Genomic DNA, 13,635 nt, shown 5'->3' with positions numbered 1-13,635 from the left:
ATCAGGATACAGGCATATGTAATCACACCCCGAATCAGGATACAGGCATATGTAATCACACCCCGAATCAGGATACAGGCATACGTAATCACACCCCGAATCAGGATACAGGCATACGTAATCACACCCCGAATCAGGATACAGGCATACGTAATCACACCCCGAATCAGGATACAGGCATATGTAATCACACCACGAATCAGGATACAGGCATACATAATCACACCCCGAATCAGGATATAGGCGAGAGGTTGACCGATTAATCAGAATGGCCGATTAATTAGGGCCGATTTCAAGTTTTCATAACAATCAGAAATCTGTATTTTGATTTAAAAAAAATATATATATATATATATATATATTTTACACCTTTATTTAACTAGGCAAGTAATTTAAGAACACATTCTTATTTTCATTGACGGTCTAGGAACGGTGGGTTAACTGCCTCGTTCAGGGGCAGAACGACAGATTTTTACCTTGTCAGCTCGGGGGATCCAATCTTGCAACCTTACAGTGAACTAGTCCAACACAATAACGACCTGCCTCTCTCTCGTTGCACTCCACAAGGAGACTGCCTGTTACGCAAATGCAGTAAGCCAAGGTAAGTTGCTAGCTAGCATTAAACTTATCTTATAGAAAACAATCAATCATAATTATAAGTTAACTACACATGGTTGATGATATTACTAGATATTATCTAGCATGTCCTGCGTTGCATATAATCTGACTGAGCATACAAGCATACAAGTATCTAAGTATCTGACTGAGCGTTGGTAGGCAGAAGCAGGTGCGTAAACATTCATTCAAACAGCACGTTCGTGCGTTTTGCCAGCAGCTCTTCCTCTTCATTGTGCGTAAAGCATTGCGCTGTTTATGACTTCAAGCCTATCAACTCTCGAGATGAGGCTAGTGTAACCGAAGTGAAATGGCTAGCTAGTTAGCGCGCGCTAATAGCGTTTCAAACGTCACTCGCTCTGAGCCTTCTAGTAGTTGTTCCCCTTGCTCTGCATGGGTAACGCTCCATCGATGGTGGCTGTTGTCGTTGTGTTGCTGGTTCGAGCCCAGGGAGGAGCGGAAATAGTCCTATCATTCCTATAATAACTACAACCTAAAACTTCTTACCTGGGAATATTGAAGACTCATGTTAAAAGGAACCACCAGCTTTCATATGTTCTCATGTACTGAGCAAGGAATTTAAACGTTAGCTTTCTTACATGGCACATATTGCACTTTTACTTTCTTCTCCAACACTTTGTTTTTGCATTATTTAAACCAACTTGAACATGTTTCATTATTTACTTGAGGCTAAATTGATTTATTGATGTATTATATTAAGTTAACATAAGTGTTCATTCAGTATTGTTGTAATTGTCATTATTACAAATAAATAAAACTAAAAATTGGCTGATTAATCGGTATCGCCTGTTTTGGTCCTCCAATAATCGGCATCGGCGTTGAAAAATCATAATCGGTCGACCTCTAATACAGGCATACATAATCACACCCCAAATCAGGATACAGACGTAGATGATCATACCCCCAAATCCCTCTAGAGAGAGTGGATGCTCTTATGATGTAGATTACCTTTTGTTGACAAGCTGTCTGGATGATAAAAATGAACTTAATCAAGCCAAACGTCATGTCATGTACAAACGTCATGCAAGTCTGGAACCAACAGGGCCCTGCACAGCTTCTACCCTCAAGCCATAAGACTGATAAATAGCTAGTTAAATAGTTAACCAAATACCTACCTGGACTATCTGCGTTGACCCCCCTTTGCACTAACTCTTTTGACTCATCACACTGCTGCTACTGCTTATTATCTATCCTGTTGCTTAGTCACTTTACCCCTACCTACAGTATATGTACAGATCTACCTCAATTGCCTCGTGACCCTGCACATCGACTCTGTACTGGTACCCCGTGTATACAGTATAGTCAAGTTAGCGTTACTCATTGTGTTTTCATTCCTTGTGTTATTATCTTTCTATTATTTTCTATTTTTCTCTCTGCATTGTTGGGAAGAGTCCTTAAGCAAGCATGTCACTGTTTGTCTATACCTGTTGTTTACCAAGCATGTGACACATAACATTTGATTTGATGTATGAAACTGCCCACTTTATTCTCTTTACAAGCACCATTGAAATTATTGTAAATTCATAATTGTGAGCTCTAAATTTACAGTAGTTGCTGAATAGCTGTGTTATTATTACTGTGTTATTATTACTGTGTTATTATGAGAGTTGTAGGCTACACTAATCTTTTTGGGCCTGTTTCTCTTGTGTCTCTACATGGGTCTGTCTGGGTAAAGGTGCAGTCTGTGATATTAACTATCATTTGTTTAAGTATATAACTTGTTAATGCCTCAAAAGCTTACCCCATCCTAAGCAAAGATATCTGGTGTCACTGGGTCTATGTGGTTATTGGTTAACTGTAGGTTTTCGACCACACTGCAGCATATGAACTGAACCAAGCCTTTCCTATTCACTGTGGCATTGAGGAGAACAGTGCTGTGCTCTCCTCTCATTGGGACTGCTGAAGAGTCAGACTGAATCTCTGCCTGTTTATTTTGATCCGTGGGTTTTGATACTCACACTTGAGAGGCAGCTTCATAAATTCACTATGTGTCAAATAAATCAATAGTTCCCATTAGCTGAGGAAGTTGTGGAGCTGCTGCAGTACTTGAGGGGCAGCGCCGCCCCCCCCCTTGTTGTTTAGATGTGTGTTTTCTCTCCCACTGAAGGCAGAGGCAGAGACATACTACATGGGGATGGGTGGCTGTCTGTTGATCCATCCAGAAAGCTCCAGCGGTTGAACTGGTCTGGTTGACTGGTCCTGGTTGGGAAGAGGGAATTCCTTTGGACACTCGTCCCAAACTCAAAAGACTTTAGCACTGATTCTCTACTGATGTTAAGACTGGCTAGCCTGGCACTCTTTGTTTTGTGATGTTTTCAGGCTGTTCACATGATATTTTAGCCATTTCCTGGACATTATGATAAATATGGTGATGAATGGAGCAACAGAGATATTTTTGTTATTTTTCTAATTGTAACACAGAATTGCAATAAAAAATGTAATAAATGTCATATTTTTTTGCAGGTTTTGGTGAGGGTCAAGAGTAAGATGTTTAAAGTTTTAAATGCTTTTCTACAATGCTTTTAAAGATAATGGGTCATTGAGACAAGCTGGTTATTAAATATCTCAGAAAGGTTTATGTATCTTCAGGGAATCCAGAATAATAATGATAATATGCAATTATCGCCTCCCTTTTTCTTCTGTAGTAACCTCAAGTTAAATAAGGTGCTATACGAGTGTTCCTGAAAGTGCTGATAGACCCGTAAAAAAATATTAAAAGAAAGAAAGAAAAAGCCAAGTAACATATTATACATATCTGGGAGGTGTTTCAGTAAGAGCTCTTGTTATTCCTTCAGTAGAATTTGGCTGAACATAACCGTTCCATTTCAGAGAATTCTAGAACATGATGATTACTGAACATTCTCTCATATAAGATGTCTTAGGGACTGATGCAGAGCTGGATTAATGGTAATACATCTCATTGATAAGATACAGATCGATCTATGCATACGGCTTAAATGTATTTAAGATTATAATCCTTGCAAATAGCTTCCAGAAAGGCAAAGTCAGCCTTTTAACATTGACTAAATGAAGTAAATAGAAGCAAAAAATATGTTTTCAATTGCATCCCTGTTGAACCCTGAATGTTTGCTTTTGGTTGTTATATATGGAGCAGAGAGAGAGAGAGAGCCATATCGCATGCTAGTAGCCCCACTAATGAGCCTTTAAAGCTGAAATCATATTCTGATGGCTTTGCCACCCTGCTGTTCGGGGGGTAGCAGTGAAGTTAGCTTTAAATGCAGAGCGTCTGTTCTGCCTCTCCCTCCCTGCTAACCCAAGCCCCTACAGTAACACCACAGCAGACGGGGGGAATAGGGAGCTCGGAAGGTTTTACCTCAGAGGTGGTAACAGTGAAGTCACTCATTAACACTGAATTTACCACTTTGTTAGCGACGTAGCTTCCTGCAGAGAGCAGCCAACACTGGATCATGTCAAATCCACTGAGCATACATTGTAGACGACACAATAGTTCCATCCCAAATGGCACCCTTTTCCCTATAAAGTGCACTACTTTTGACCAGAGCCCTTATCGGCCTTGGTCAAAAGTAGTGCAGTAAATAGGGAATAGGGTGCCATTTGAGATGCAGTCTATGTCTATCAGCTTGGGCTACAACAACCCTGCCTGGACACTTCACATTGTACCAAGCTGTAAAATACATCACCTCGCCTCAGTCTCACAGCTTGGCTATTACAAGGCTGGGAAGAGTGTTAAATATTAGAAGATTTTATTAATGTATTTTCACTCTCTTAAGTGGCTTGTTTAACATGTTCAACAGTTGAGTCTATATTACATGTAGCAATCTGTCAAATGTTGATTGCTGTTTATATGTTTGTTAGTGATGGGGGGGGGGAATCGAGACAGTAACATATTGTAATATTATTTTTCATTATATCGGTATTTGACTCAAAGTATCGATTTGTTGGCTGCAGATGTGGCAAAACTCTTGCATCCTATAGCTTGGTGTCCATCTTCCAAAATAGTTTGACAACATGTTTTCAGCATTTTATTTTTCTGACTGATCAAAACTTGTGTTCTCATAAACCTATAGTGAGCAATATGTTTGGAGCATCAAATTGCAATACATATAGAATCATGAGAATTGTGAGAACAGTAATACATACCTTATCAGCACCTAAGTATTGTGATAATATCGTATCGTGAGGTCCCTGGCAATCCCCAACCCTAATGTTTGTGTGTGTGTTTGTGTGTGTGTTCATGGGTGTGTGTGTGTTTATAGATGTATGTGTGTTTATATATCTTTATGTATGTGTATATCTGTGTGTGTGTGTGTGTGTGAGGGAGTGTTTCCATGCGTGTGTTTGTGTGAGTGTATGTGAGACAGACAGATTGTGTAGCCCGACGCATGCCAATTTGTCAGGATTGGAGCAACAACAGTGTCGTGCTGGGACCCGTGTTAGCACCATCACAGAGTGCTAAGACTGAGTATGATCTCATTGGAAGTCTACTTTGTTCACATGGAAATTGGTCAATTTTAGCAGGCGTCTGGGAGCGTTCGGGGGAGGAACAGGAAGGTTGTATCCCAGAGGTGTGCTATGGTAATTAAGAGCCCTCACCGGGGTATCTGGGGCTAACAGCAGGGTTTGTTGTGAAGAGAAGTGGTGGACTAGGGTGTTAGGAAAATCATAATGCAGTACCAGAGAGCCGATCAGAAGAGTACTGTGGATGAAACTCTCATTGTGTGGAACAATTGGAGAGAAAGTAGGCAGAGCTGACACTGAACACTGACTGATTTTCTGTGTGTATAAGGAATAATAATGGTTTGTTATTCAACATAATATTAGACTGCATTTTGACTTTGAACCAATACAAGTGTTATGGGTTGGGCTGTATATATTTCCTTTTGCCACATTTAGACTTGTTTTAATCATCCATTTTTCATCGCCTTTAGCCCTCAAAACACAATATAAATTATTGAGTATGTTTTAAGCTGATTTGGTGTTTTTTCTCTGTTTCTCTCTTCTCAGAACATACTGGGGAGATGGCTGATATAAAGCCAAATGCACAAGAGGACAAAGAAGGAGATGTGGTGGAACCATTGTGTAATAGCTCCGTTGCCACTCAGGAGCCATTACAGCGTCACACATCCGCCCTTAAGAACAATGCTGCAAGGTTGTCAGAGCAGCTGTCCTCTGACAGACTCCCAAACCCTTTAAATGGAGCACAGCCCAGTCCAATTGTACCCAGCAGTGTCCCTGCTGTTCCCCACACAGCCCAAGCAGCCCATTCACTACCTTTCGTAGCACTTGTTAATGGACCTGCTTCACACCCTAACTCAGAGGAGAGCTGTGGCCTGAACAAAGGCAGCACAACGCCCAACAATGTCCTGGTGGAGGCCCAGGACACCCAACTATGGCAAGCAGGGAGGGACACAAGCCCTCAGGTGTTACCGCCACCCAGTGAGCTTCAATCAGACGCTCTGAAGAACCCAGCAGGGCCAGGGCCTGTTCTGAAAACATTAGCCACCACGCAGCCAGAGGCCAACAACACGTCACCATCTGACTCTGGGGAGAGTGAGGCTGAACTTCCCTACCAGGCCCGTGACACCACCTTGTCAGACCACAGTCCACAGCCTCACCAAACGCCAATTAACCAAATATGGACGGCTGAGGGAGTCAAGGCTAAAGCTAGATCTATATGGGAATTACACACCACAGAGTCCTCTGAGAGCTCGTCGGAAGGTTCTGACGGGGCTGACTCACTACACTGGGATTCTCAGAAAGAGCTCATACGGGTGTTGTGGAACAATCGTAACGTTGACAACAGCTTACAGGAAAACACTGCGGGAGTGGGAGTGATGCCTCAGCTTACCAGCCAAAGACAGAGGAAGCGTAAAATACACCTGGTGGGTACGTCAGGCTCTCCTGAAAAAGTTTACAACAGCAGCTCGAATCACACCTATAAAAAGTGGCATATTGAAGAGGAGGAAGATGATGACGAGGATTTTGACATCGCCAACGTAAATGATGAGGATTTCCCTTGTAAAAAGGCTGATGTACAATCTTCTGTGAATTCATGTCAAGAGCATCCCAGTGACAGTCCTGTAATCATCAAGAAACTGATTATAAGAGCAGATTGCCACGAAGACAATCACTCCGACTCCCTCTTTAGTAGAAAACCCAAGCAGCTAAAGACAGAGCAATCCAAACAAGAACCATCGTTCTTCCCATGCACAAAGTGCAATGTTAATTTCAAGGAGAAAAGGCATTTGCATAGACATATGATGTATCATTTAGATGGGCATAATCATCAGATACGCCACCACGAGAACGTTCCAAGGCCTTTTATATGCAGGGAGTGTGGGCGTTCGTTCCGCGATCGCAACTCCCTCCTCAAGCACATGATTATCCACCAGGAGAGACGGGAGAAACTTATGGAGGAGATACAGGGACTCAACAAACTCCGAGACGAAGGCAGGAACGCCAAGCTGCAGTGCCCGCAGTGTGTGTTCGGGACCAACTGCCCCAAGACGTTCGTCCAGCACGCCAAGACACATGAGAAGGACAAACGTTATTACTGTTGCGAGGAGTGCAACCACATGGCACTGACAGAACGGGAGCTTGAAGCACACCTGTACGCTGTGCACTGTGACGCACTGCAGTACAAGTACAAGAACATGATCAAAGATGAGGAGTCAGAGTTTCCTACAAATAACAATGAAGATAATGAATCAAGATCTGTTGTGTTTCACTGTAAAGTGTGCCCTTTCAGCACCCAGAATCAAAATGACCTGAAGAGCCATTGTGACCTAATACACCAGTTTTGTGAAGATGAATGTGAAAGTCCACCGTTTAACAAAGCATCTGACCATCAAGATCAATATAGGCTAGCTGGCCCGTCCAAAAAAGCAGATTTAAAACTCCTACAGCTGAAGCAAAATTTCTGTATTAAAAAGCCTGCTTTCTGGAAAAGAGCAGATTTGCCCTTTTGGTCTAGTAGTGTAGCTGACTTTTACACGAGAAACAAAGCAGACGCACAGAAGTATTATAAAGATCTTACCGCCTCACAGTTCAAATGTAGTCTTGGCAGCTCAACAAACAAGCTGTCACCATCTATGTGGAGGAGCGACAAGCCAAACAAATTATCTCCCAAACCAACAGAGAAAATAGACGTGACAACAGGTCTCCCTTATGTTGAGGAAGACAATCAACAATACGACCATGTCATTTCAGGAATCTCAGAAAGGACAAAATATCCCTCAAATGTTGATGTGTTGGTTACATCCAAGATGGCTAAAATAGGCCATATGCTAAATCATAGCTATGACTCTGACAAGAGTCAGGGAGATAGCAACGACTTGACCTGCAGGAAGTCAGAGCCCCAAGCTGTTACCCGAAAGTCTCCATCCAAACGAAAAATGTCCACACCATTCCGCAACACTGTGGACAAGGTGGTTGATAATGTTTTTCCAAAACTGAACCCAAAGTTAAGAGAGACTACCACTCCTGAAGACACAGAAGATGATGATTATGAGGACACGTATGACTTTAGTGCCTACACCAGCGAGGCTACAGCCAATTTCCTGGATAGTAGTGAGAATGAGAGGAATCCCTATGCCCGTAGCTACTTCATACGCAGACAGAGGGGTTCTTTTGTTAAAGAAGATCCTGCACCTGCCGCTGATGTCGGACATTTTGAAAAGAACGCTACTCAGGCTGACCACCATTTTGAAAAGACTGAAGTCAAGGACGGGGAGTATGACAGCGATGACATACAGAAGCTTATCATCAAAGAGGAGTGTATAGAAAGCTCAGTGTGTGACGATTCTCCAGAGTCACCCACCACCACCAAAACACACAACCAAAGTCTCTCCTATGAGTATGACGTCTCCCCTCCATGTGGGTCAGAAAGAAAGTCCTGCCCCTATTGTCCTGCTGTGTTTGAGTCTGGGGTGGGCTTGTCCAATCACGTGCGAGGGCACCTGCACAGGGTGGGGCTGAGTTATGATGCTCGCCACGTGGTGTCACCTGAGCAGGTAGCTTCACAGGACCGACAGCCACGCATACGCAGGAAGATCCCCTCTGTGGCACGGAGGATCAAAAAAGGTGAGCAACTTATTATATTTTCCCTGTCTTTATTCAATTACTTATTGTTTCCTATTGTACTGTAATAGGGTAATTAATCTGTAATAAAAGTCATCTGTAATCACATCTAACAATATTTGTGACTGCTTCTTTCACAGTCAAGTGTGTCATGTTATTCTTTTATAGATAGTGTGTAATATTCAAAGTTACCACAAAGTTACATAGTAATTTACCTAGATCGCTTTGGGTAAAAGCATCTCCTGAATTACTAAAATGTTCATGTAAATATAGATATTGTGTTAATCTTCATGTTACAGCTGAGAAGCCGGAGTCTCAGGCGGAGCACACCTGTCCCTTGTGCTGTGGCTGGTTCGACACCAACACGGGCCTCTCCAATCATGTGAGGGGACATCTAAAGCGGATAGGGAAGACCAGCACCACCAGCACCAGTAAGAGTCCAGTGTGTATCCTTAACGAGCTGCTACAGGATGAGCAGGAACACCAGAACATCCTCCAGACCCTCAACAGGTACTATAAACAATTCCTCCACAAGTTACTGTTTACACCTTTTAGGGATATAATAGAATATTCTATCTTATATCAGCTATATATTTATTTTGAATTTGTCTTCATTTTAATGTATTTTTCATTTTGTCTACTTTTATGTCATTGTACTTTTTTCATGTACCTCCCTGGCTATATGTTGTGACTAGTGTATCCTATATCATTGTTGTGTTTCATTTGAAATCTGTACAGGAAGCAGTTCCTCTCTCGACCAATCATCTCCCAGAAGTTCATTGGGAGTGATGGGCTCTTCCTGACACCCACAGGGTTCCCAGTGAAGATCCAACATGGCTGCCAGCCAGGCCAGGATGGCAATTCCACTTCATGGGGGCCCAGTGCAACTACACCCAGGCAGGAGGAAGTTAAGGGAGAGGAGTTATTTTCTGAAAGGAAGAGTATAGAGGTACAGTTGTTGTGTTGTTTTCTGGTGCAATGTTCTTTTGTGTGTTGTACTTTTACTCTTAGTTATGTTGCTTATAATTAAATATTTTTTTATTCTGTAAGTGTCCTTGGGTATCTTGAAAGTAAAATGTATTACTGTTATTAATATTATTATTATTATTATTACAGATACGAGGAGTCAGGGAACCTTCCCAGGGCACTTTAGTAGAGCTGCTGAAGAAGAGGAAGTTGGACAAGGAGCAGGGGCAGCTGAGGGATAACAGCAGATCGTATGATGCAGATAGGAATCACTTTACTGTGACCAAAGAGAGGTTTGAGGAGAGACAGAACCAACAGGCCAGCAATCTGGAACCACACTGGGCCCAAGGTAAGCAGATTCACAACTAATTTCTATACAAATTAGAATATCATGTCTTTTTAGCGACCAGAAAAAATAATACCTTTTTTATTGTGATTAGATTTTGAACAGTGGATAAAAGGACCTAGATACCTAGCCAAAATATTTTTTTTCTGCGAAGTAACAGAGTGAAAAACTATACAGTTAAAAACTACAGAGTTACTTTATCTGCCAAATATATTTTATTAATGGTACTGATTATTATAGTGCAACAAGGCCCCTCTGTGACAGCAAAACATATATGACATATGATCAGTCTGTTTCAAGTGATGTAGAATCAAAGAAGACAAGAAAGCCAGTTAAGCCAGATAGATGATGGATAGAAGTGACAGACAGCTTTATTAGCTTAATTGGGTCGCCAGTCTGTTCTTTTCACAGTGTTCTATCATTATTCATAGGCTTGATCAGTTTAGTCCTTTGCAGATAGGTATGATTATTTCAGGTGATCTTTGGAACAGTTTTATTGAGTGCAATGATACAGAGTTAAGATAGTAGTTTACCCTCCAATTACAGTAGATCAGCTTGCCATAATGAAACACAAACTTGTCTTGTTCCGCAGCTGTTTTGTGTGTTTTATTATTTACAGGCACTCATGTTAAATCACAAAATGTCATTCAAATTGAGCTTCATTAAATATGTATGTGAGCATCATCATAATACCCCAGTACTCTGTCTGCTCTTCTGTCAGCAACCTTGAAGTCACCAGGAAACATTATTATTGTAGCGCACACAAAAATAATAAATTGGCTTTGAAATTGAAATTAAAACCTGTCACGTCCTTTTGATGTGGTTCTGGGAGCACATCAGCTGTGTTTACACACCTTTGTTTAATCTCTGTCCAAATAACAGTTTCCGTCCGTTTCGCAGAAAGATTAATAAAGATGTCTAAATCAGATATCGGAGCCTCCCGAGTGGCGCAGCGGTCTAAGGCATCACTACAGTCCCGGGTTCGATCCCAGGCTGTGTCACAACTGGCTATAACCGGGAGTCCCATAGTGAGCAGCAAAATTGGCCCAGCGTCATCCGGGCTAGTGGAGGGTTTGGCCGGGGGGGGGGGCTCTGTAGTTGGCTTATTGCACTCTATCAACTCCTTGTGGCGGGCCGGGCACCTGCAGGCTGACTTCGGTCGTCAGTTGAACGGTGTTTCCTCCAACACATTGGTGTAGCTGGCTTCCGAGTTAAGCGGACGGGTGTTAAGGAGCGCGGTTGGGTGGTCATGTTTCGGAGGACGCATAACTCGACCTTCATGTCTCCCGAGCCTGTTGGGGAGTTGCAGCAATGAGACAAGATCGTAATTGAAATTGAGAGGGAAAAGGGGGTAAAATACAACAACAAAAAATACAAAAAATATATAGATTTTTTTTGATGTCCATCTCAATTCTAATGATTGGCCGTTCTGTGGCTGACATTGTTGAACGTCATAGTAACTTTTTACATTATAGCTGAAAGCTGAAACCTTAAAAGGGAGAATAGACTGACTCTGACATTCAGATTTAATCACCTAACTAAGGCTTTTACACCATTTTGGTGTAATCAGTGTTATGTTAAATGGAGATTTAACACATACAGTGGGGAGAATACTGTATAATATATACTTTTTTATGGGCATTAGTTAATTAATCAAGAAGAGATTCATTTTGCACATGCAATTGTTGCAAACGATTTGCAGGTAATTTAAATAACCTTTAGTGGGTTGTCATGGTTAAAAAACACCTCCGTAGCAGATGTTTTCCCCCCTATTAGGTGTGAAATGAATGGGAAGCTGTCTCTATAATTTTCACACCACTGCCAGTAGCTTCAGGACAGCCTGCATAGAAACTTGGTGTGGGCTTGTCATCCAATCAAATCTGCTCTAAAGGGTGTACAGAGAGACCTTTCCTAATCAAACGCTTTTATGATTTAACATGCTCTAGATGTAGCCTGTAGTGACATGCCAAACTATTGTAATTCATGTGCAATATTGACACAATCAGCACAGTATGAATTTCTTATCATAGCCTAAATCAAATTCTAAACCCAGGTGAAAATAGGCACCCTGGAGTTCTTAGATTGTGATAAACATTACTCTCAACAATACATCTCCAACTGCAGAGTGCAAAACAGATCTTTCCAATATGAAAACAGATGGAGGAAGAGGTGATGGCACTCAGGGAATAGCAGTTTACTTCATGTTCATCTATTTGCTCTGTAGTCACTTTTAGCCATATTTCTTCAGATTTTTCCTTACAGTCACCTCAACTCACCTCCAGATTATATTTGTCAAAGACGCTCATCAAAGACCCTGAAACCAAACAATTTATTTAGATGTAATGTGTGTAGAAGTTGAACAAACAAAATGTCTCTAATGGAAGATAACTGTTAATGAAGTAAAAAACGAATGGAGCGAGGTAATCCGGAGGCTTAGTGGCATTTGAATAAAATGCTATAGTCTTGACACTATTTCAAAGGCATTCTCTTGCAAGAAAAGTGTTGTTAAGGAGTGTTTTGAACATATTTTACATTTTGAACTGAACTTGTGTGTGCTTTGCTTTCTTTTGAAATGTCTCTTTCCTTTTCACATGTCTCACTTTTCCAGAGAGAAATGAATCTAATAAGAAGATGTGCATTCACTGTAACACAACCTTCCCCAGTGCTGTTAGCTTGTCCAATCATCTTCGCGCTTACGCACGCAGGAAGAGGGTTGCCATGATGGAAGGAACAAGTAAGTTCTCTGAGCCTGGTCAGAAAAATCAAGAAAATAATGTTCCTTGTAGAAAATGTACACAACATTGCGTCCCAAATGGCGCCCTATTTTCTATATAGTGGACTACTTTTGACCAGAGCCCCATAGTGCTCTGGTCAAAATTAGTCCACTATATAGGTAGTGTTCTGGTCAAAAGTAGTCCATTATGTAGGTAGGACTCTGGTCAGAGGTAGTCCACTATATGCAGTTGAAGTCGTAAGTTTACATACACTTAGGATGGAGTCATTAAAACTTGTTTTTCAACCACTCCACACATTTCTTGTTAACAAACTATAGTTTTGGCAAGTCTGTTAGGACATCTACTTTGTGCATGACATAAGTAATGTTTCCAACAATTGTTTCACTTATAATTCACTGCATCACAATTCCAGTGGCTCAGAAGTTTACATACACTAAGTTGATTGTGCCTTTAACGAGCTTGAACAATTCCAGAAAATGATATCATGGCTTTAGAAGCTTCTGATAAGCTAATTTACATAATTTGAGTCAATTGGAGGTGTACCTGTGGATGTATTTCAAGGCCTACCTTCAAACTCAGTGCCTCTTTGTTTTACATCATGGGAAAATAAAAATAAAAATCAGTCCTCTGAAAAACAACAAGAAGTCTGGTTCATCCTTGGGAGCAATTTCCAAATACCTGAAGGTACCACGTTCATCTGTACAAACAATAGTACGCAAGTATAAACACCATGGGACCACGCAGCCGTCATACCACTCAGGAAGGAGACGCGTTCTGTCTCCGAGAGATGAACGTACTTTGGTGCGAAAAGTGCAAATCAATCCAGCAAAGGACCTTGTGAAGATGTTGGAGGAAACACGTACAAAAGTATCTATATCCACAGTCAAACAA

The 13,635-nt window shown here is 41.4% G+C and overlaps 1 protein-coding gene across 1 annotated transcript in view; it reads left to right on the top strand.

Annotated features, from left to right (window-relative positions):
- Positions 1–13,635, top strand: part of LOC135513055 (zinc finger protein 644-like) — a 36,919-nt gene that overhangs the window by 15,526 nt on the left and 7,758 nt on the right. The window contains exons 3-7 of the mRNA XM_064935714.1: positions 5,623–8,700; positions 8,997–9,207; positions 9,436–9,646; positions 9,814–10,012; positions 12,618–12,743. Of these exons, the coding sequence (XP_064791786.1) occupies positions 5,637–8,700; positions 8,997–9,207; positions 9,436–9,646; positions 9,814–10,012; positions 12,618–12,743 (3,811 nt within the window). The 5' untranslated portion in view covers positions 5,623–5,636. The remainder of the gene's footprint in view (positions 1–5,622; positions 8,701–8,996; positions 9,208–9,435; positions 9,647–9,813; positions 10,013–12,617; positions 12,744–13,635) is intronic.

Source organism: Oncorhynchus masou, chromosome 24 (assembly GCF_036934945.1).
Source record: "Oncorhynchus masou masou isolate Uvic2021 chromosome 24, UVic_Omas_1.1, whole genome shotgun sequence".
NCBI lineage: Eukaryota > Metazoa > Chordata > Actinopteri > Salmoniformes > Salmonidae > Oncorhynchus > Oncorhynchus masou.
Note: the sequence above shows the minus strand (reverse complement) of the source record. Positions and strands in the feature narration are given on the sequence as shown.